General features: G+C 37.8%; 1 protein-coding gene across 1 annotated transcript in view; it reads left to right on the forward strand.

Moving 5' to 3' along the window:
* PARVA (parvin alpha) overlaps positions 1-23073 on the forward strand; it is a 66542-nt gene extending 43469 nt beyond the window's left edge. Inside the window, exons 5-13 of the mRNA XM_027714877.2 lie at positions 1526-1666; positions 3634-3749; positions 8680-8738; positions 9790-9809; positions 11211-11272; positions 11937-12005; positions 13761-13862; positions 14653-14725; positions 18112-23073. Of these exons, the coding sequence (XP_027570678.1) occupies positions 1526-1666; positions 3634-3749; positions 8680-8738; positions 9790-9809; positions 11211-11272; positions 11937-12005; positions 13761-13862; positions 14653-14725; positions 18112-18188 (719 nt within the window). The 3' untranslated portion in view covers positions 18189-23073. The remainder of the gene's footprint in view (positions 1-1525; positions 1667-3633; positions 3750-8679; positions 8739-9789; positions 9810-11210; positions 11273-11936; positions 12006-13760; positions 13863-14652; positions 14726-18111) is intronic.
* The last annotated feature ends 851 nt before the right edge of the window (positions 23074-23924 follow it).

Here is a 23924-nt window from a genome sequence, read left to right on the forward strand (position 1 = left end):
AGTTTATTCACATTGCGAGGTTCCTCTGGAAAGTTGGAATTTCTCTCTGATTTGATGTCTGGCTTTTAACGTTGCTGAGGTAATGGTGCCCAGTGGACTGCAAACTGAGCTTCAGCTGAGAAACAGATAGAGAAAAGAAACTGCTAATGCAGAGCTGGCATGTGCTTTTTACAGTGCTGGCTTGGAAGCCATTTTCGTAGTTATTACAGCTCATAAAGTCTCCAGTAAATTTCTTTTCAGTATCTTAAATGAATCTTGAAACATCATGTGAGCACTTACAATAAAGACTACACAGACTATTCCCTTCTATGAATGGTTGAGTCATTGAATATATTGTGATGGACTGGATATGCCCCAGACTGAGCAATTTGATTCACATGGGCAGACCTCCAGTGACCTCACCCAAAATCCAAAAAATGCATATCAGATGCAGCCTGACTCCTAAATGTCCATATAATGATCCAGCATTTATAAATTTCAGTGGAATCTTTTCTGTTACCCTAAATTCCTTGTGGATCAGGTCTATGTTAACTGAAGACTTTGGTCTTGTTGTGTGACTGATTCTGAGGAGGCACAAGAAACCCATGGAGACAGCAGTCTCTCAGGCAGGATTAGGATATATAGCAGGATTAGGAGATAGCAATCTCTTAAACTGGTAGCTCAGGCTTGCTCCCTTTGGGAAGATACTCAGTTCCCTTTGATGAGAACAAGATCAGCTCTTACCAAATAAGATATCTCTTAGTGGGATATTCTTTCATAGAAGTAAATTGATAGGTGACCAAGCATTTTGTTTCTGATGTTGTCATCTTACTGCTAAATTTTCTTTGTTTAAGTTTAAACACTAAGCCATTTATGATAGACATAGCAGTCTGTCCTAATCAGTAACACACCAATTCATAAAGTATTTTAAATTCTACTGCAAATTTTGAGTGCAGAAAAGGGCTGTGTTTTCATAGAAAGAAATTGCCTGAGGTTTTGTTTTCATGCCTCCAGAAAAACTTGTTTGCATTTCTTTGGTGCATCCTTCACCTCTGTGAATATGGAATCACTTCACTTTTATCACAAATGGGCCAAGTAAAATTTTTTAATCTCCTGCATCTGAAGAAGAAGCTGGGAGGCTGAGGCTGATGAAACAAATCTGAAAGTTGGTTTCCTAGGTTTGATGGTCTGCTGTTAAAGCCGCTCTCCTGCAGAGTGGTACTCTCTCATTCAGTAGCAAAAGAAGTAATGGGCCATACCTCCGAGTCTGGTGCTCCCTGAAGGGAGTTTCAGCAAATATTTGTTAGCCAGTAGTGTGGCATAGGATAATACTTGGCCTTCCCCTTGGCAATGTGTAACTAAAGGGAAAATATGATCTTATCTTTAGGTGCTCAGTAGGGGGAAAGTGGCCCTGGAAGAAAACTTAAGATAATTTAAAACTAGGAAGTCTGGTACCTCTTAAATATACCTCTGGGTGTATGGAATGTCTTTGTGTTCTTCATGGAGTTGACAACTGGTTTTCCTGTTTTTTCTTCTATCACTTCAGAGAAGCTTGAAAGTGAGAAGCTGAATGTTGCCGAAGTTACTCAGTCTGAAATTGCTCAGAAACAGAAGTTACAGACAGTGCTTGAAAAGATCAATGAAACTCTTAAACTCCCCCCAAGAAGCATTAAATGGAACGTTGACTGTAAGTTGTGTTTGCTATGCTGCTCTCATTTGTTGGCAGCTGGGAGTTTATAGGTGCTATCTGGAATTCTGAAATATCCAATGATAAGGGAAGGCTGAAATCTGTTATTTATGGTAGGAACTGCTCTGAAGGGCATTTCCAGATATGGTTCACTCTTTACTGGTGCTCAGCCTTCAGTTTCAATGACCTGTCCTCTCAGAGTCTGTCAAAGCATGGTGGTTTTGCTCTGAAGACCATGTGCATACCAGCTTAAGTTTTCTGTTACCAAATAGGTTTGTCGAAACAGGCAAGTACCTGTATAAATACAGTAAATAGGCAGAAGGAGGGTTAGGTCCTAGAACTCTTTGTTTGTGTAAAATTTGCAGCATAGATGGGAATAATATTTCCTGATCATTTAAGACAAAATCTGAGCCACTAGTTTTGATTACAAAACTCTCATCAAGGTTAGTTCTGAGTCCTTCCTTTTTTATGTATTAAAAATGAACATAGCAATATCTAACAGAAATGCCTTCAGTGGCCCAACACGAGACATGCTGGTGCACATGTGTTGCAGAAAGCAGGTTACCAGCTTTAGAAAATTAGGCCTCTTAATCTGTTTTAAGATTGGTTTTCAGAATCATTTCATGCTGGTGAATACCTTGACCAGTACATAGCAGTTTCCCTGTCTCCTGTACCTGTTTTGAGCTGAGCAGTTTTGTGTCCTGTTCCATTCACAACAAATTAGTGAGAGGGAGAGAAATATCTCAAGAGATGAAGAGTGAACATTAGGCATTCTGACTTGCCCCTTTGTGTGGTCCTGCTGAATTTTCTGTCCCCTTCTCTTTTCAGCCTCCCCCCAGGTTTTTTCCATTCTCTGTTTTGCAGCTGGAGGCAGGGTGTGTGGAGTGGCCCAACAATTTAACTTCTAGTTTTAATTTAATGTTTTACATGTGTTTTAGAGCTGAAGTAGAGATAGACAGCAGCAGCTGGACCCAGCTGTGGCACACACCAGTGCCAGGCAGACAGACATCTTTGTAGTGCTCTCTTAAAGCACCTCATCCATGAGCGCTGGCACACCACCAAAATTTGACAGCAATGCCACATTTTATATGAATTGGTGTCTCCATGGTATAGCTGAGACTTGCATTGGAAGATAATGAAGAAGCATATTTTAGTGCTTTACCAGTGAAGTAAGGTAGGAGTTATTGGTTAGTTCAAGACAAGAAACTTTAAGTGCACTGTACTGTAGCTATGAAAGACCATTTAGGAATACTGCTCTGAGGAATGCAAAAACAAAATAGAAGAAGAAAGGCAATAATAAGAATTAGAAATTATTCACTTTCATGCCAATGGCTTGATACTTGATTAAGGATTTCCTACAGCATGGCTTTTGATATCTTGTAAGTTGTGTTAGTGTTAACTACCCCTATGAAACCTGCTGTGAAAAAGCTTCAATAACAGAACTATAACAACTTCATGAGGAATGTTTGAGTCATTGAGTTTAGTAAGTTATTGCTTAAGGCTTCTGCCAAAATAGGCTCATTTATCATCCTGCAGACATTGTGACACTTAAAAATGAATAAGTGCATGTTATGAGTACAAAAATATCTTTCTGATAGTCCATAAATCCTTATTGAAATAAAAGGAATAAAGGAGAGGCAAGGAGAATGCAGAGACGGCACTTAAACTGCCGTACGTGAAATCTGGGTTTTGGATTAGCTTTAGATTTCCATCTACATAAGCCTATGGCATCCAGACGTGGTGCAAAGAGTAGCACTTCAGTGCTGACACACGTTGCTGACTGGGTCTCATTCTCACAGCCTGTCGAGCAGGAGGAGCTCAGTAGAGACAAGGTGCCTTAAAAGTGCCCCCGGCTCCAGGTGGTAAGAGGAAAAGAGTCCCATAATCCCTACATCCTAAGAAGTAAAAAAAATATGTGCCCCAGTTACTTTGCAGTTTGTAACTTGTGCTTTTGATATCTATTTCAGCTGTTCATGCTAAAAGTCTCGTAGCAATACTTCATCTTCTGGTTGCATTATCTCAGTATTTTCGAGCGCCAATCAGACTCCCTGATCATGTGTCCATTCAGGTGGTTGTTGTGCAGGTAAGAGAGGTGTTAAACAGCTCTTGGTAGTGTTGTGAAAATGACTGAGGGGTTTCTTGAGAAATGCATCTGGAGTTTCTGTTTGGATGGGCATGTGTGTGTCTCTTTGGCTGGCGAGAAACACGTGTGCATCTTCTCTGCTGACAGTGCTTCAACCAGAAAAAGGCAGAAGTGCTTTCCCAGATTGAACTGGGGCTCAGAATACCTTATTTTGATTGTGAAGTGGCCAGACTGTGACATTAAAAATATATGAAGCATTATTTTTGTTGGAATGTGTTTATCACTCAGTGTGATCTCTAGAATTATTATTTTTCCCATTTTTTGACTGTCTTCTCACTTGTGTAGAGATTCAAATCATTCTTGGCACTGAATGATGAATTGTCACTGTTTATTACATTCAGATTCATGTTAGGTGACTAAATATTCTTTTTCAGCCTTGTGCATACTAATTCAGTCTGATTACAGTGTTGGTTTTCTCACAGGCATGCAAAAAACTCCCGATCAACTAAATCTTTTTTGTCAGTCGGTCTCCTTATTAGAGCCTCATCCATTCAAACTCTTTATGTTATTCTGTCCGTCATTTTTCTTTCAGTTGGACTTGTGCTTGCCCTATCTTACTTGGCCTCTTCCCATTTAATCTCCTTTTCTTTCTCTCCAATTAACTTTGCCTTTATTTTTCATACTGTAACTGTCTTTATTTATGCCTTTTAGCTGATGTTACCCTGAAGTAACTGGTGGAAAGAGCTATTGCTAAAGTTTTGTGTGACTGAAAAATCTGTGAGACAGATCTGAGAAACTATCTGCTCTTTTTTCCAGCATTCAAATAGGACAAGATTTGTAATTTGGGGAGAAATCTGAAGGAGAGTCTGGTAAATGTATCACTGGTGCCTGGTAATGACTCATTGACTCTCAGATTCTGCTTCATGGGTTTCTCTAGAGATAGGGGAACCCCAGAAATCTGCATTTAGGCTTCAGAGGAACATAGTTTTCAAGCACTTTCCTTTGGCTATTGTGGATGTATTATTTACACTGCTTTATCTCCAAGTTCCACCAAAACCAACTTAAGAAATCGGGAGTACAGTGGGCAGGGCATCTTTATGCTGAGAAACTAAACAAGAAAAAGAACACAGTCCTACAGTGGAGAAGCAGATCTTCTGCTGTCGCTCCACACATCCAGACAAAATTCCCATTGAAATCAGTGGATATAATTGTCTTCTTGTTTAATAGGCTAATGTAGTTCAACAGCAAATCCACTGAAGTCAGTACAGATAAACCAATTTAAAAACAATAAGTAGTGGGAGAATCTGGCTCACTGCTTTGCCTCTTAGTTGCACAGCTGTAGCTCAGGCGCCAGTGAATTGTGGAGAAAGCATTTGCAGCAGAATAAAATCCAAGTAATGTTGAAGAAGATTTTGTCCTGCAGACCCCGAGCTGGGTGAAAGCCACTCAGTGGAACTCCAAAGCTGTGCTGATTCCTATTAACAGAGGGTGGGGGCCAGTATACTTACTGTAATTGTTTGAGACATTTATCATTTTTATTTTATGGTGAGTGGGGTTTTTTTATGCTTATTTCTTAAATCTGTCTTTCATGTCCCATGGGACTGATTCTGCGTAATGCATCATGTACCCTTTGAACTGAATGGAGGTTTTAATCAACAATCAGCAGATCCTAAAGCCTAATTTAGTGGTCAGACTTGCACACCTCAAGTTCTAAACTCTCATACATTCTGTAAAGTAAGGTCAAGCCTAGGGAAGCTTAACAAACTATGTGGTAGCTGGTTTTAAATTCTGCCAAATATGGTTCAATGAAGAGAACAGTAGAGAGAGGGAAATTAAAAGAAAAAAGTACTTTTATGAAGTCTTTAAGAAGGACTAACTTAATTCATTTCATGATTTTTCTAGGTGTAGGAACACATAAAATCTGAGGGTTGCCATGTTGGCTGGGTGTAGTTCATTGAAATAGAAACAAAGATATTTGTGAAACAAAAAAAATGTGCTTGTGCCCAACAGGTTCTTACGAAAGCTTGTTTCCTTTGGCTGTTTTGTACAAAAGCTGTTAGCAATGAGAGTAATATGAAATCTGTGTTATGAGCTGATTTGGGAAAAAATGTGATAGTTGGACCTTCTGTAGCTATTCTGTTATATTATTTTCTTTTCCTTCCATACTAACGGAATGAATAACTTTGAACAAAGCCCAGGCTTTGTCTGATCGTATCTACTGAAACAAGGGAGAGCTTTTTTGGAGAGCTGGATCCTGTCATCAAGTTGCCTCTTTTTAAAAATTATTTATTTATGCCATCCATGAATGATTAGATGACAGATTGTTTGTGTGCAAGAGATGTAAGTCAGAGAGCATAAGAATGCACTGGCAGAGCAGCCAGAATGGCTGCAGTATATTCTGGGACAGCAATTCTTGGGTGCCTAAACTACTCTTAGGCAAAGCTAGGAAATTAGTGAGATTAGATGAAGGTGTACATCACAAGCTTAGTTGGGGATCATTGGTCCCACTACCTGGGAAGGTCTGAAATGTTTAAGAGCAGCACTGGCTCCATGTTCCCAAGAAGTCTTTTTCTGAACCTGTGACAAATGTGTTTCTTCTTTCAAGCTCCAGAATAATTCTGCATTTCATTTGGGGCAATTATAAAACATGATCCTCCAGATGAATGGATAGCAACAATACATAGGCAAAAAGCCATCCAAGTAGTGGCAAGGTTTTCAAAGTGTGATTTTTTTCTGGGAAATGAAGCGGTTGGCCCTCAGTTACATAGAACTGCTGACACAAAGGGAGATGAAGAAAAGACCTTTTCCATTTCCAGACGTCCTACCCAGATTTCAGATGTATTTTTCAGTTCTAGTGGTAGTTGACAACTTAAAATGGTAAGTGATTAGGAAGATCATCATGGCTTTTTGTGGAGTCTTTCAGGTGTGAAGGAAGAAAATGCCAAGCTTGTCCACTAAAGTCTCCTGTTGTCACTGAAAAGTGCACCCAGCTTTTTTTTTTTAATGGGGAGTTAATTCATGCTTCATTTCTCAGTGACTTTCAAATAGTAGTGTTGATTTTTGTAGTTTGCTATTTCAGTTGTAGCCACTGTTGCCTTTAAGGAACATGCTGGACAGTCTTTCAGTTCTCAAAAGGACCTTTTTTTGCTCTCATACTACCAAGCCTGGTCACTGAAAAGTACAGATACCATTGCTGTGATGCTCAACTCTTCTAGGATATGAGAGCAATAGAACTTTTGCTGCAGAAGGCATCATTGGCATGTCAGAGTCATCATGAGGAGGAAATAAATGTTTCCTTTCACCCTGCAGCAAAGGGAAAAATAAACAAAAATCTCAGAGAGGAATTCTAACTGGAATGAGCATGAACTGGATTGTAACTTGAAGTACAAGCACTTACTACTGTCTGCACAAGCTGGAAGTGAAGATAGCCCTAAATCATATCATTTTTCTTCAGATTTTCAAGATATGTGACAGAAGATATCTCAGCAGCTGTTCTGTGCCCCCTCTTTCAGTATGTAACATGCTGGACTCCACTCTGTCTTTTTAATGTTCCAAGGTCCTTCTTGAATGCATTTTTTACTGTATTCAAGATACTTAGTAACAGAACTTTAAAAAATATTGTGGAACCCCCCTGAACCTATCATCTAGCTAAAAGGACAGTTTAGATTACCCCAGGTCCCAGTCTGGAGTGACCCAGAGGGTGCTGTGTTCAGCTTTCTTGCAGAAAGAAAGATATTTCTTCATATATTTTAGTAATGCTTTATAGAAATAACAGACTCAAGGCTGGCTAAATCCTCAGCACATCATACACTGAGGACTGCCTCAGGTAGGGATGTGCTATCTTCTCCAAGGCAAGAAAGAGCAGCAGCCCAAGTTCACATGCCGGAAAGGACTTTTCCAAAATGTTATTCTCCTTTTCCACGTAGAAGGCAAGCCTAGGACCAGCATAAATTTATTTTTCTCATTTCCTTTTATGACAGGGAGCGAAGAATCGTGAATAATTGCCTAATGTCTAGACTTTACATGCAGCCGTCAGCGTCCGCCTGACTTTTTTTTTTTCCTTATTGCAAAATTTTAGTAATAACCAGCGAACAGAATTAACAGAGAGAACACAAAGAGAGGCAGAACATATGTGCGGTATTTACGCCGCCGCCAGATGACTGCGATCATCAGCACGCTGGAAACAATGTCAAAACTTTTCAGCTTCTTCGTTTTCCAACTGACTCAGGCAGCAACCATTTGAGTTGGGTTCTGCCATGTTGTGTGCAGCCTCTGGACAAAGCCCACGCTCAGCACCACGTCCGAAGGGCTTCTCGCATCTCAACGTTGGAGTCAATGCTTGTATTAACACAGGGCAACTGGGGTCTGGAGCAGGCTGTGAATGGAAGCTCCGTTTTGGTTTTCCATCAGAGGCAAATAGAGCTCTTTGTCTGGAGAGGAGTCAGGAAAGGGAAACACTGCGGCGAAAAAAGGAAAGAGCGTGAGCAGGGCGGAAAGAACAAATAGCCTGGGAGCAAGATTTTTGCGAAAGAGAAGCACGAGCACCATCTGCCAAAGCTGTTCATTGAAATACAAGGTTTAATTCAGCTCACCTAGGCATACCTCTACTAAAATACTTACATATGGGTTTAGGTGTTTCGAATGTCTTGCTGAATTGGGGCCTTTAAAAGAAAAGTGAATTAGGAACAATGGAGAAAGGAAAAGAAATACTTCCTTCTGCAGGTGGAGTTTCAAGTTTCTCGTTAATGTACAAAAGAGTTTTCTGAAATACTTGCAAGGTAAAGTAATATATTACTGTAAGCTTGTTTAAGAGAAGTTCTTATTTTGCAGGCTTTTTATCTAATTACTTTTGTGGATCACAAATAAATTTTTACCGTACCCTAAGCATTAAACTTTACTGAGAAAAATGTCACTTTTTTATTTTTTCCAGAAACGAGAAGGAATCCTCCAGTCTCGACAAATCCAAGAGGAAATAACTGGTAACACTGAGTATGTCAACACCACTTTTGCCAGCAGTTCAGTAATTGAACACAGATGCGTCTCAGAAACTCAAACATTTGCTGATATTTAGATTTCAGTATTGGGGTTCCAGGGAAGATGATGCATCAGCCAGTGACTGCATTTTAGCCTTTTCAAGAGCTGCAAACATGCATCTAAAAATACAGAAGGGGGAGGAAATAGAGAGGAGGGGAACTAAAAACAGGAGATCAGGGTAGAAGAGAAGACAGAGTGAAGATATACAAAATCTCTACTTTGTATTTATCTACTATTAATTTATTTCTATTTTTATTCTATTTATTTTTATTTTATTAAATAGTCCTTCAAAAAAACCAAGAAAGACATGCCTCATTCTTTTCTGTTGGTTTTTACTTGATAAAGAATGAGATTTGTTAAAAATATGACTATTTTTACGTGGTTTTGACTTTGGGAATGTGAAATGACAGTAGTAAGCCCTGTATGTGTCATCTCACTGAACAATTTATAACAGAAAAGTTATTCCAAACCAACAGAGAACAATAGTAGAATATTCTGGTTTCTAACTGAATGGAGAGAAGCTGTACTATTGATTTATTATTATCTGTATGGATTTGTTTATGTGTGATATTTATATGAGGGATCAACTGGAGCAAAATGCTTCAGTCCTTAAGAACCCAATCCAAGTCTTGTTTTGGCTGCAGTTGTATTATAGTTGGTGTGTTAAATTCAGCTTTTAAGAAGAGGGGCAAGTTTTACAAAATCAACATGAAAAAACCTTCTTCACTCAGGCAAGGTGTGTTGGTTTGGTTCAAAGTAGAAAATATGAGATCTGGCCTCCTGTGAGACTTTAGTGAAGCCAAGAGATAGCTGATAGACTCCAGACTAATCCAGATTCTCAGTTGGAGTATCTTAATGAAGGTTTTCTTAGTTCCATGGATCCACTCCAGTATCCACTAAGTTGAAGATCTGACCCTGTATACTGTTTTCTTTTGCAGCACAATATCTGTAAGTGAATTATATATAACAGTGTTTTGTTCTTTTTCTTTTTTTTTTTTTCCTATAGGGCTTTATCAGGAAGGCATGGTAAGTTCATTTGATTATTATCTTTTCCTTGAGGCAGCCAAAGTACACATTAGTTCTGCAGTGGGTGGTCACTTTGATCAACCTGCAAGGAAGTAGAGGATTTCAAGTTGCCCTGGCAAATATATGCACCACAGGCTATTGTGGCAGTTAGCAAAAGGGGGAAAAAAGCATCAAAATCAGTCTGACCATCTTTAAAACACATTTTATTGCGTTTCAGCACATGTTAATTTGCAGGTGCTTCGTGGTTTAACCTCCAGAACATTACTGTAATAGTACTGATGGTTATAAGTTCCCAGCATAATGTAAAGTGGTGGTTTATCATGAACCAGCTTGTGAACATGATGATATTCTTACATTCATTGCCTACTTACACTTTAAAGACTTGGAGTCATCATTCAGCAGCCCTACACACCATGCAAGGTCCTGTGCCTGGCAGGTCTTACTGCCAGGACTGAGACTGGCCAGATGCCTGGCCAGCAGAAAACACTCACCTGAGCAGCTTAGGTGGAGAATTTAGCTTTTCCTTCTTTATTTTTTGCCACCAAGGATTTAGCTTTTGCTTCTTCTATTATTTCAATGGCTGCCTTGGAGCTGATTTAAAAGGCTTCGTGAATGACTTCTTTTCCCAATGATATCCCTGAGCAGTCTTACTTTGTAGAAAGTCTGCCTTCTATAAATGCCTTTGGATCTACTTAGGGTTTTTTTAATTGAGGAGTATGAATGTAACTGTTTATGGAGTCATTTGCTATCATTCGGGTGATTGTCAAAATGAAAAATGCTCAGAAAAGGCTCTGGTGGCTTTTTTTTTTTTTAATTATTTTTTTCTGTTGTCTTCAGAAGGTCACTACAGTAGCACTCCTGTCATGCTACTGTGGGTTACCTGTACTGCTGATAATGTCCTAAATTGCATATCAGAATGGCCCAAAACATCTATACAAAGGATTGTATTGCAGATGAGTAATCATAGGCCTGCTTGAGTTGCTTAATACCACAATGCAGTCAGTAGCCCATGGGAAAAAATCTTCATCTGTAGATGTAGTGGCTCTGATGTAAACTCCTGTTGTTCTGCACAAAATGATTTGGTTACTTAGCTACCTGTATCTGGCTGTTAAAGGTTTTATGCATTAAGATACTATTCTTTGTTCACTTTTGAGAAACGGGGTCATTAGGTAATCCAAATCCTACTTGAAAATTATATTTTTTTTAAATAATAGAGAATAAGTTACTAGCAGCTCGTAGCAAGAGAGCAGTATGAAAAATACATGGTACTTGTAATACAGAGACTATATTGAAACATTTTGCTGGCTGTGTTGTCTCAAATGAGTATGTGTCTCAGTAAGTGTTTATTCTGCACTGGAACAAGTGCTGCTCAGTGTGTTAATATCACTGAATGTTTTTCAGAAAGAGATGCATTCGACACTTTATTTGACCACGCTCCAGACAAGCTCAATGTAGTGAAAAAGGTTGGAAGGTTTTTATTTTTGAAATACATAATGTATGCATGTGCATTCTTGTGTGTCTCTGTTTGTATGTCTGTAGTGAGTGTGTGTGGATAGAATGTGTAATTGGCATAGTTTGCGTACATTAAATACAATTAAGATTTATACTTAAATATACAAATTCACGATTATGATATTATTTTTTATTTAATGTTTAGCAGCATGAACTTAACTTTGGAACACACAACAGCATATACTTATCAAAGGTTCCTTCAAAAAAGTTCTCACAAAGTGTTATGTTGAGTACAACCCAACTGGTACATTGACTGTACTGATGCCAAAGAGATACCCAGTTTACAACTACTAGAGGCCTGACCTAGAGTATTTTGGCTGCTGTCAAATTTGAGTGGAGTCCAATTACCTACTTCTCTGTAGTCTGCTGCAAGTGTTTGTTTTCTATGTTTTAACAGTATATTTTTTTTACATTATCACACTTGTTTTATTTCTGTTCTTTGTTCTTGGAAAAAGAATTTTATTTTTTTTTTAGTGTCACATTTCAGTTTTAAAACTTAGAGACTGTGTTACAGTCTCCTCACTCGTGCACTCTCTTCTGAGTGGAATTCATACTGATTGTGTTGGACTGCTGCCCTACTGAATAGGCCTTCACTACACTGTTTTCATATTTCAGACTCTCATCACCTTTGTGAACAAGCATCTGAATAAGTTGAATTTGGAGGTGACTGAACTGGACACACAGGTAGAATTTTATAGCCTTTCTTAAAGGGAAGAGATAGTTGCACTATGATAGTTGCTCTATGCCCCCAACTTCACCCAGAAATTTCACTGAATTGCTATTGATTGAGCTCTAAGTTGTTATTTCAGCATGAAACCCTTCATTTCTAAATATGCTTATATGAGGAACATCCTCACCAATTAAGCATCTAAACCAACTTTTTACTTTCACTAGCATAAAAATTAATTAGCAAATGCTCCCCTTTGGGTGCTGCCAAGTGCTGTAAGGAGAACCTGCTTGTTTTGGTCAGGAGAGAACTCTGTCCGCTTGGTTTGATCCAACGTCAGGCTGAGCAGTTGTTTCCTGCCTACCTTTCCACAAGCACGTGGTCACATGGGATTACAATGGCTCTATTCAGTGAGATACATTCTCCAGAGTAAAGCTACTCAAGTGTACAGGCAGCTGTACAGCTGGGCTGCAGGCTTGATTGCACCACGGAAATAATGTGGTGCGTGCTCTTCTTTCTTGTCCTCAGCTGCTAAATTGGCTGAAAAGGAGCTAAAAGAAAAGCTTAATCCTGCTGTATTAATACCTCCCCAATTGCAGCAGTTATCATAAGAAAATTACGGGGTCAGGCAGGAAGGGGCGGTATCTGCACTATCAAAAAAGCCCAGGCGTCTTCAGGTCAGGCTTTATTTCATGTCTTGATTCATGTTATTAACAGTCTCCACTTTATTTAAATAGCTATCAATCTGATAGAGATTTTTTCAAAGGTAAAATCAAGATTTAGATGGAAATATGTAAAAGCTTTCAAAAGGGCATTCCCTATACCTGCTTATCGTATCGTTTACTTTTGGGAAAAATGTATTATTCAAATGTACCTAGAAACTCCTTAAGCATTTATGCAATACAGTATTCCCTAAGATGAGAAGACTGTATTTCTATCAGTTGGAAGAAAATTTCCTTACCTCAGGAAAGTGATGGGTTGCTTCAGATGACTCAGTTTGAGTGTGGAGATACCTCAGTGCGCTAATAGACCTGATGTCACAGGGGTAGAATTGAGAGGCCTTTGACAAAACCATGAAACATAAAATGTTTTGGGTTGGAAGGGACACATTCCACGAGACCAGGTTTCTCCAGGCTCCATCCAGCCTTGCTCAGTTCCAGGGATGAGGCATCCACAACTTCTTAGGGCAAGCTGTTCCAATGCCTCACTGTCCTCACAGTAAAGAATTTCTTCCTAATATCTAATCTAAACCTGCTCTCCCTCAGCTTAAAGCCATTCCCCTCCTTGTCCTGTCACTACATGCCCTTGTGAAAAGTCCCTCTCCAACTCTCTTGTAGTCCCTTTAGGCACTGGAAGGTGCTACAAAGGTCTCCCTGGAGCCTTCTCTTCTCCAGGCTGAACAATCCCAGCTCTCTCAGCCTGTCTTCACAGGAGAGGTGCTCCAGCCCTCTGATCATCTTCGTGGCCTCCTCTGGACTCGCTCCAACAGGTCCATGTCCTTCTTATGGATGTTGCTATTTTTTTAGATAGAAATGAACATATATCATAGCAATTAGATATCTTCCTCTGTAATTACAGACACTTAAAATTAGACATAACAGAACTAATTAAATAGCATCAAAGAAGTGAGATGACATCTTTTAGATGCAATTTAAAATATTTGTTTTAGTAGTTTGTTGACAGTTCTGCATTAGACAATATATATCTTGTTCATTAAGAAAAGCAATGAGATATTTTTTCAGGAAATGTACTGAGAAATGTCTTTTTTACAGTTTGCAGATGGTGTGTACTTAGTCCTCCTAATGGGTCTCCTAGAAGGCTATTTTGTTCCCCTGCACAGCTTTTTCTTGACTCCTGATAGTTTTGAACAAAAGGTAATTAGATTGTATTTTTCTGTTAAAAACAAACAAACATATAAACATGTCTAGTTTTACAAGGATGACATAAATTTTTCCACATAAGTTTGGTGTTGATAGTTGAAAGAAAGGACTGTACTGGTATCCATTTCCAAGCGTTTAAAAAATCTCGGTATAAATACTTATCTGGAATAAAACAGAAAATTATATTAATGATGGTGTGGTTAGCAAGTACTAACAGATTTTGGCAGCCACTGTGTGATGCTGTCATTGAACGAGACTTACTGTTCATTAAGTGCATATAGGGTTACATACAAGAATTGATGACAGAACTGATTTTTTTTTTATGCCCAAAATCCAAGACACATTTAATGTTTGAAAAGTTTAATGGGTTTTGGAAGCATAAAGGCATATATGTACAATGTGTCAATTTGAGACCAACCATTACCTCAGTGTCTGTTGCTATCCAGGCAGTTCAGCTGTCTGTTCAAGACAAGAGCACTTCATGGGCCATCATGTTCCAATTTTTATACTTGAGGGAGGTGGGCTATTCTTACTTGTAAGTAGTTTTTCTATGGGTAATGTTAGTTTGTATGTTATCTTTCAATTAATTTTATATTTCTGAAATCACCATCAGACTAAAACACCAAAACAATGGATTGTCTGGATTCCCTGAACCAAATCTTCTGTTCATAAATGAAGCCCTGACTGTTTTTTTCCTTCTGCACCTTTAAATAGGTCTTGTTTTGAACATTTGTACTATAAAATATAAAGTTCACAATAGTGACTACCTTCATTATATTACTAGGTCCTCAACGTATCCTTTGCATTTGAGCTAATGCAAGATGGTGGATTGGAAAAACCAAAGCCAAGACCAGAAGGTATCTATTCTACCTTTTTTGTATCTCCTTAAAAATTTGCATTGGGTCCAGATGCTACAGGGTTATGGGATGGCTAAGTGAAGGTTAAAACATTAATCAAAGAGAAAAAGGCAAGATACGTTTTGATCTGCTCGAGTAACTCTGTGTTTTAAATGGCTGATAGATACACTTTTTCAAATTCTGCAGCAGTTCCTTTCTTCAGTGGCCTGGGTAAAATTTGTATGACCACATATATGCAGTAATATTCAAATATTCACTGAAAGGAAAAGAATACAGGTGTGAATGGTGTCACTGTCAGCTATGAATTGCTACAATTGCTTCATTTTCCCCCATACCATATCTTCATACTAAACCTCAAGTATTCCAATGTAATTTACAAGATTTTCACAAAAGAGGGAGATGTGGAAGAAGTTGTTCACATAACTGCCTTTGAATGCAAAGCCTAACAGTGCATATTTAAATTAGGTACAGAGTTGGAGACTGAAAGTAAAACATGTCTTTGAGGAGGATAAAGGTTTTACTGCTGGCTTTAGCAGCACCAGTGTTCCACTCCTCTTTGTTCATACAATTACAGTGTTTAAATCCAGCTGTTTGGTCTGGATACAGAGCCCTTGATTCACCATGGTGTTGATTCACCATGTTCTTGTGGTTACTCCCATAAGCAGTTACCACTTCTTACCATGCAGAAGCTGGACATGCAGCTGTTCCACTCTTCCTAACCTGATAGCTGGGTTTCTGCTGGTTGCCCACCATAATAATTAACACATAAATGTGTGTTTTCAAGACCAGTTGCAGATTCACATTATATGGTGCTCACAGTCTTTTCCTGCCGCAATACTGGATTGTCATTCCCCAAGGTACTGATATGATCTGTTGCTTCTAATAGTAAGAACTCTCTGGAGATTCAGGCAAACGTTGCCGAATCAGGTTCTGCTCCATTCTACTTATTTTCCATCCCACCCAACTCCTGGGAGCAGCAGGCATATGCACACACACAAAATGATGCATCTCAGTGTCAAGCCTTTGCTACCTGTGCATTAAATCTGGACCTACCCAGCCTATTTTTTTACTTCTTTTGATTGTCTGAACTCTTATCCACAATCACGCTTAACTAAATGACTGGTGAGTATATCACAAACCTTTATGTTTGAAATAGTCAAAAGGGAGAAGGGGGAAACAGTGAAATCTAGGGATCCAAGTAAAACAGAGAGTATCTGTGATCCCTTACTCCCCATGGAGGTTTAAAATTCTTATGGCATTTAATTTTTCAGGTATTTATTGCTCTAGGGGACAGCTAATTTTTCCAGTATAAATCAAGCCATAAGGATATTTCAGCATATATAAGACATTTCTTGTGCAATTATTGAAATGCTTAATATGAAACTTCCTGCCCAATGTGAATGGAAAAACACATCTGTTTTATGTGTTGTTACATTGGGCACAATGCCTGTACTTAAAATTTCCAGTGAGCAAAAGAGTATTGAAAAGGATCTTACCCTAAATGTGTACACTAAATTCTCTTTAAATTCCTACACTGTTTCTTTGAGGTTCTTGAGGAAAAAATATGCTGAAAAGTGCTTTAGAATATGAAAAACATATTTAGTGGAAAAAAGAATGCAGTTAAATAAATGAGTATAAAACCCAATGATTTTTATGGGGTCAACAGTTTATTTGGGTTATTTGCAATATAATTGAAAAGGTATTAAAAAGCTTTCCGTGACCTTTTACTTTAAAAATGGCTGGAACATTAATCTACTGAGTCTATAACGAATTCATTTGCAGTCTGAGCTTTTTCAGATTAGTTCTTGAAATGTGTACATCGAAGCCAAACTCAAGCTTCTCTTTTTGAAACTTGCAACCAGTAAAATGTTGTACATGCCAGTCAAACACACGAAGCAATGGAAATAACTCATCTTTCTTTGGGAGCGTGCTTCTTTCAGTTTGGGCCTTTCTGTGCCATTCTGTTGTGGTGGTGGAGTCTCCTGGTATCTTTGCAAAGACCTAACAAAGTTATGTCTTTATTAATTTGGAGGTCTATTAGGAAAAAAAGGTGTTATGCACCTTGCTCCTGGCCTGAAAGAGGAAACTTCCATGTTACATGCAAATGATATTGCAGATTATAACAAGAGGTACCTTTCCTGTAGCTTTTGGCATTTCCTCTTCCTGTTATAACCAAGCATTTTTGATCTGATTTTTTTGAGAGCCACAAAACCGTCATGGATTTGGTTTCATGGCCATGCATCAATCTAGGCTTGAGTGTTTTCACCCTTTGTCCATGGATGTCGGTTTGCCACGTAGCCGATATCTTTGGCCCTTCAAAGTTTGCATACTTTGGGACACCATGTGTAAGTTTGATTGGATTAATTCTTCAGAGGATGAGCCCTTTACATTCTGTGAGAAACAGCCCTGTAGATACATACAACAGCAAAACTCTCTAATGATTACCTACACCATTTACCAGGCTTACGTGGAAGTTTTGAAGCTAAGGGGGAGTATCCACACCATCTGCTATACACCTTCATGGCCAATTCCAAGACCAAAGTCAGGAATTTGAGTTCCTATATGGTCAACAGAAAGAGATAGGACAATACTAATTCTACTCAGTTCTTTCTGAGGGCAGTTCTAAATCCCTGTTTGAGACTAAATGTTCCTTGCAGCACTAGCGTAGACTGCTGCAGTAGTACTTGTCAGTTTGTTTTATAGATTTCTTGTGAAATAATATTGACTTTCTGAAGAACTTCTCTTTGAAACAGAAGGTATTCATTAGCTTTTTGTTTCATATAAATCCCTTACTTTAGATGTTGAGTTTCTGAGGGCTGATTCAGCCGTGTATGTCAGCTAGCTCAAAGAATTTTCAGAATTGTCTTCAAGGAGCACTTGTATATACCTAGCTTCCTTAGATCCTTTGGAAAATTTAAACTTGCCTCTAGCTATCTTGCTGAAATTAGGCCTAATAAAGGATGTTGCAGCCCAGAATGTGCTAACTCCTACAGTTCTTACATAAGAGGAGAGTTCCATTGTTTCCTGCCTGATGATTTTTTCAAAATTGTTTCTTTTCAGCCACCGCTGACTGAAGGTTAAGTCATATAAATATATGTAATTCTGGACACACTTTGTCTCAGGGGTATCTAAACTTTGGTTGCATTTCAACATCAGTAGCATTAGCTATTTGTATCCCTAACTAAAAGTGGTTAAAACACCAATTTTTGAGTTGCCAGTTTGAAAATTGTGCTTTATTGATATTTCTGCTCTTTCTTACTATCTGTGTGATCCGGATATTGATCCAAACAAGGGATGGGATGGGAGTAGAGAATAGGCGCTTTTTTTCTGAAAAATATTTTGAGCTAATGAAGTTACTAATTTGTTTTTCCTTGTCTTTTTTCTAGATATTGTAAATTGTGACTTGAAGTCTACACTGAGAGTACTGTACAATTTGTTTACCAAATACAGGAACGTGGAGTGAAGAACTGATTTGGGTTGTAAAGGAGTGTTAACAAAGAAAGCATTGTAATTAGCATATCTTTCATCCATATTCCTCTGCATCTTTATCCTGAAAGGAACTAAACCATTTATCTGAAGAACTTTTAATTGATTATTCTTGCACTACTATTTTCACAGTAGATTTAAAACTACATAACTTAAAAAGAAAAAAGGGTTGGATGAAAATATTTGAGTATATTCTGGGAGTATTCATGTCTCAATAATAATTGTCTTCATGCTGTTTTTAGTAGGTCAAACAAGAATGAAACAAACCGATTTGGTAACTTTGATTCAAATCAGCCTTTGAAGCCAATCATAGGAAGATTCTGTACTGACTACTTTAATATTTTTTACATATATCTTTTTTGAATCTGGGAAGGGGAAGAATATTTTCTATCCATGATAAGACAGTTCCATTCTAATTGTGAGAAATTAGAATGGAATTGAGGGAAACAGTTAAATACACTCGTTCACATGACGGCTAAAAAGAAGAGACTTTACCTGATTAATATATATTTCCTGTGCTATTATTAGGTTTTAATTTTATGGGTACAAACTGAAGTGGCTAGTCATTCCTTCAGACTTATTATAATGTGATACTCTGCTTTAAATCTGTGTTATTGAGCATTCCACAGCAGCACACTTTGCAGCTTCTCACTTGGTTTTGTTCAAGGCAGAGATCTTTTTTGCAAAGAACACATTTCAGGAAGACACACCTGTATAATACAGTTTTTCTATAATATTTGTATTATTACGTAATATTAGAAAGTAGAAGAATGTCTTGGTTTTGTTTTGGTAGTTTAATCACAGGATTATCAGGTTTAGATTTATTGCTAAATAGGATTTAGAATTGTCCTTTGGTTGATTTTATGATGAATGTATTTTGCTGCATAATGTCCAGCACACACATACAAAAAAAAAAAGATTAATTTTCTAGAAATATTCCCATAGTGTTTCAGATACAAAAGCACTGCTTTTTGGTCAAAATTACTCCCACCTGCAAAGATTCCATTACACTGTAAAGTTCTTTGGTGATTTTACATGCATATAAAGGTTTTTTTAATCTAATAATCACCAAGTGTAAGCTGTTTTCTGTTTTTAGCTTTAACAAAGACACAAAGGAGAAATGGGAGTTGATTTTTCCCTTTGACTGATACCAAGCACCAGTTATTTTTCTGTAAAGAAGCCGATAGAGGCTGCCTGAATCACTTTCTAAACGAAGTGTTCCATTGCAACCACAGGTTCTTGGAATCCTGGGTTACACAATAAGGAAAAAAAAAATCCTTAAGCTGAAGTTCCTAGACAACTGTTCAGAAATCTTTGGGCTGCTTAGTGCAGGAAGGAGACTTGTTAATAGTCATCCAGGTCTGGCAGAACTTGTTTCGGTAAAAGGAAAAGTGATCTGTTGACTCCTGAGTCAGTTCCTCGGAAGAAAGGCAGTGCTGGCAAGAACAGTCATTAACAGTTATATGTTACTTATTATGTAAAGCATGACATATTTTTCAATTTTCCAGGGCTTTTTTTTTTTTTTTCTTTTATGTAGAGCTTTCCAGTAGAACATTAGCAAAAAGGGAACTCAAGAAATTGCTTTCTGTCTTTGATAAACACCAACTGATGTTTCGTAATAAGGTGATATGAGTTTCTGCTGCAGGGCTACGAAATTATTCTTCTAAGAAGTAAATATCAACTTTTTCAAGGGAAAGTCAGTCAGTGTTCAGTTTAAAGGACAATGCCTGGGGGTTCTATGAATTCAGAAACTGTTATCTGATTGTTATAAGCATTCTAAATATCTTTGTTAGAATATTTTCTTGCCTCTGTATTTCTAACTGAGTTTCTGAAACTAGAGGTACAGAAAATAACAATTATTTGCCTTTTACAGAGAGAAATAACTGGACATTTTGACCTCAGTGAAAATGAACGTGTTTTCATTACAGCTTTAATATCTGAGAAGCTAAAAATTAAGAATTAACCAAACGTTTTCTGAGCAAACTGAGACACAACTTCTCATGTACATACCAGCAGCAATTTCAGTTTATTTTAACGTTTGACATGTAAGTTTTTTATTTGCACACCTAGATTTTAGTAACTGTAATAATTAATTAAAAAACGTATGGTTTTCTGCAGATCATGCTCAGCTAAAACACTTTTACGTATCAACAGTGACAAACCATTTTGACTGCCTTTGATTTCAGGAGCGCACTTTCTTTAAAGAAGGGATTTATATATGTAAGGTGAACAGTGAAACTCGTTTTTTTGCCTGGACTTGAAAATAAGTATTTCTTGTGCTATATTGGTATAACATTTTTGGAGATTTTGAAGCTTATCAGACTCCATTTTCCATCCTTAAAAACATAATACTGAGATGGAGTGATGAAATGCTCATGCTGAAATGCAATTATGCAGAACCACAGAAACATTTAAACAACATCCAACCTTTACACAATTACCTATCCTATGGTAACAATTTATGTAAATTAAAATCCACTATATAATCGAGAGTGTCCTATGTAAATATAGATCCATGTGATAGTTTTAACACATTCACACAAATAGTATATGCTGCCATGTAGGAGTGGGTCACTGCTTATATTTTTGACAGTGTAGATTTAAATAGCTATCAGATAAATATGAAATCTAATATACAGATTATATCTAATATTTATTGCTTTGATACAGAATACTTTAGAGATATAGAATATTACTGTAGACAGTTTGCTCTTCAGCCATTGGTGTAGGTCAGCCCCTTCCTCCAGGGAAGGGAAGTGTTAAGTTAGCTGGGCCAAATTCTGCCAACGCCTTCATTGCTTTTATTCTTGATACACAGCAGTGTGTACTGATATACTGCTGGATGCAGAATTTTCCTCACTGTTTATATTAAGATAGAAGTTGTTTAAATTTTAGGTCGATCCCAGGTTTATTTATAATTACTTTAAATGATTAAATGGACCCAAGTCAATTGATTTAGCTCGTGTAAGACATGAGCAGCCATCTGGAGAGACCAGTTCCTCTGCTGGTCCCAGAGAGAGCCCCTGTTCTCAGGGCTGCCATCTCAGCACTTCGACTGGATTTCTAAAGCCAGGCAGTGTGAATCCAAGCCACTGAAGATCTCGTGGTGGTATTTGGATCTCATCCACCAGACCGATGTGCTTGTCTGGTTGTGCTCTATCACACGAAGGCCCACAGGAAGCTGAGTCCACCAAAACCTGGCAGACTATAAGACTGCCTTGAGTAACAAACAGTAAACATTTCTGCTGCTGGGGCAGCACGAAACTGCCATAAGCACAGCTTTCTGTGCTTCTCTGACTTCTAATTTGTCCATTGCATCCAGCAATATGGTATCCAGTTTTGTTTTGTGGTTAGACATAGCGTCTTTTCCCATTGTTGGATCCTGACATGCTCTTCCAACCACACAAAACTTGCTTTTCTTTTGAAGAGGAGCTACAGGTTTTTCATAGTGTGTCCATAAGATGTTGTCAAGATAATTACCTAAAATCCTAATATGTTGAAGTCAGCACCTTTCAGGTTTCTCTCCCAGCTGACTGACATTGAGTTTCCATAAAGAACAGGCCCTATAAAAAAGGTATTGAAGGAACTTTTGCATAATTTTACTTAAGACACACTCATAAAGTCCAGAATTGGATTGCTCTGTATTTCTGATGGAGTACAGACCGAGTTTCTCATTAAATGAGCTGACAGCAGAATATCTAGTTCTTTGCATTTCTTAATCTGTAAGTATCTTCCTGTTACAGGGGGTAGCAGCCCTTGCAGCTACATAGCTCAGGAATTCAAGTGGACCAGCAAGAGCTGGGAAAGGTCCTTATCTGCTTCAATTAACTGTGGACCAAGTTGCTGACTGGTGTATCCCGTGTAAACCAGTGGCATTAAACCAACAGAGCCTCTGTTTTACAGAGGGTAACAGTGCTTGGAAATGGTTTACATTCAGGCAGACTGTGTTGATTGAGGTAAACGCTACTTGGATGACTTTTGTTCTTACTTCTTTTCTGCCAGTGTGTTTTTAAATTCATGTTTCAGATCAATTTAGCAGACACCTTACTGCAAGCAGCAGTGTTGTAAAGCAGAATGGCTTTTAGAAGTAATGGGTTTTATTTCATTAGAGAAAGATATATATAATATTTAATATACTAGATACCAGCTTTAGGTCTAGTTTTTGTTATTCTTGTCTTCCTATCGAAACAACCTTCATAAATGGCCAAGCATCCAAAGAGGAAACAGTGCCTTGAAGACCTCTTGCAAGATTATTTACACTGTTACCTAATAGATTTTTGTCCTTTTACTTTAAGAATTAGTATGGGTTTCATCTTTATAGTCAAAGTACGATGACAGACTGAAGAAATCCTTCGTAAAAAGTTATTATTAGTTTGAATTTAGATATTTTGATTTATCACATGAAAAATTGAGATTGCATCATCAAAATTCTAAAATTAGGCATACCTCAGCATCCACAGATTTTCCAAAGAGGTTTTGAGTCATTTAACATTTACAAGGGCTAATTTTGTGTATTTTGACAATATTTTGTGGGAGTTTTTTTCTTCAGTAGTGAGATTTTCTTTTTTTGTCCAACAATTTAATACTATGTGCTCTGCAACAAGTCCTTGAAATATTTGGTTCTCAACTTCAATATCAAACTAATTGAGAAAAAAGAATATTTGCGAAATTTGCATAACACGTATCTGAAAAATAATTATTAGTTTAAATTAAGCTGCCTTGCTTTCAACTGCAGAGTTAGTGGCTTTCACAGAATATATATACTCTGTAAGTAAAAGACACACTCTTTTGATGACTTTTTCCCTGTGCTTTTTCTGAAACCTTTGTTATGATCCACAATAAAATTCGCACCTGAAAATCAACACTGTATGTTGTCATTGGGTCGAAGAATGAGATGTTCAACAAAAAATTAGGGAAGTTGTATGGTTTATGTTCTCAGAGCTTCCAGACCTCTCTGTGTATCTAACCCATTTCCAGTTAGCTCTTTATGGGTGTACAAGGTGTTTATTATTATGTTCTGTGGGGGCTGGTGACAGCTGGAAGTGGGTTGGCAAAAACAGTCATGTAAACATACACTTGAAATGATTAACAGCAGCAGGTCAGGAAAATGCTGTCTTTGACTCAAAATAGCAAAGTATACCTTTGCTTTAACGTTACTGTGCCGAAAACTTCAGTGGTGATACTGCAGCTGGGCATAATGCAATTTTCTGCGAAGTAATGTTGTTAATTTGAAATCTAACAAAATGTTAGTGAAACGTTAAAATGATTGAAATTAAACTGCCCATTTCAGAAAATAACTGCATTTAGGAAGATTTTGAGATCTGTTTCTTTATAAACTTATTTTTGTTTTGACCCTTTAATGCAGGAGCTTCAATGCAGAACTTGGAACCAGTCCAAAATTTAGGCATCTGAAGTGCTACAGATCAACATTTTTAGCCCCTGAATTACTGGAATGAATCCAGAAGCAGGTGTTTGATCTTTAGGTCTACTTGTAAAGCTGAAACCACCAAGCAGAGCTGCCTAATCAACAGGGAACACTAAAGACAGGGTGAGTTTTAATGACAGTCTTCAATCCCAGTCTCTTACTCAGGGCTGGAAAGAAGTACCTCTGTCTCCTTAGGATCCACATTCATAACCCCCACCATATGCCCTTACAGCTTTTGTCCTGAATTTTATGGATTTTGTCCTGAAGAGCAAGTAGACTTGCTCTTCT

This window comes from Pipra filicauda, unplaced genomic scaffold (genome assembly GCF_003945595.2).
Source record: "Pipra filicauda isolate LSUMZ 115617 unplaced genomic scaffold, ASM394559v2 scaffold470_size491443_pilon, whole genome shotgun sequence".
NCBI lineage: Eukaryota > Metazoa > Chordata > Aves > Passeriformes > Pipridae > Pipra > Pipra filicauda.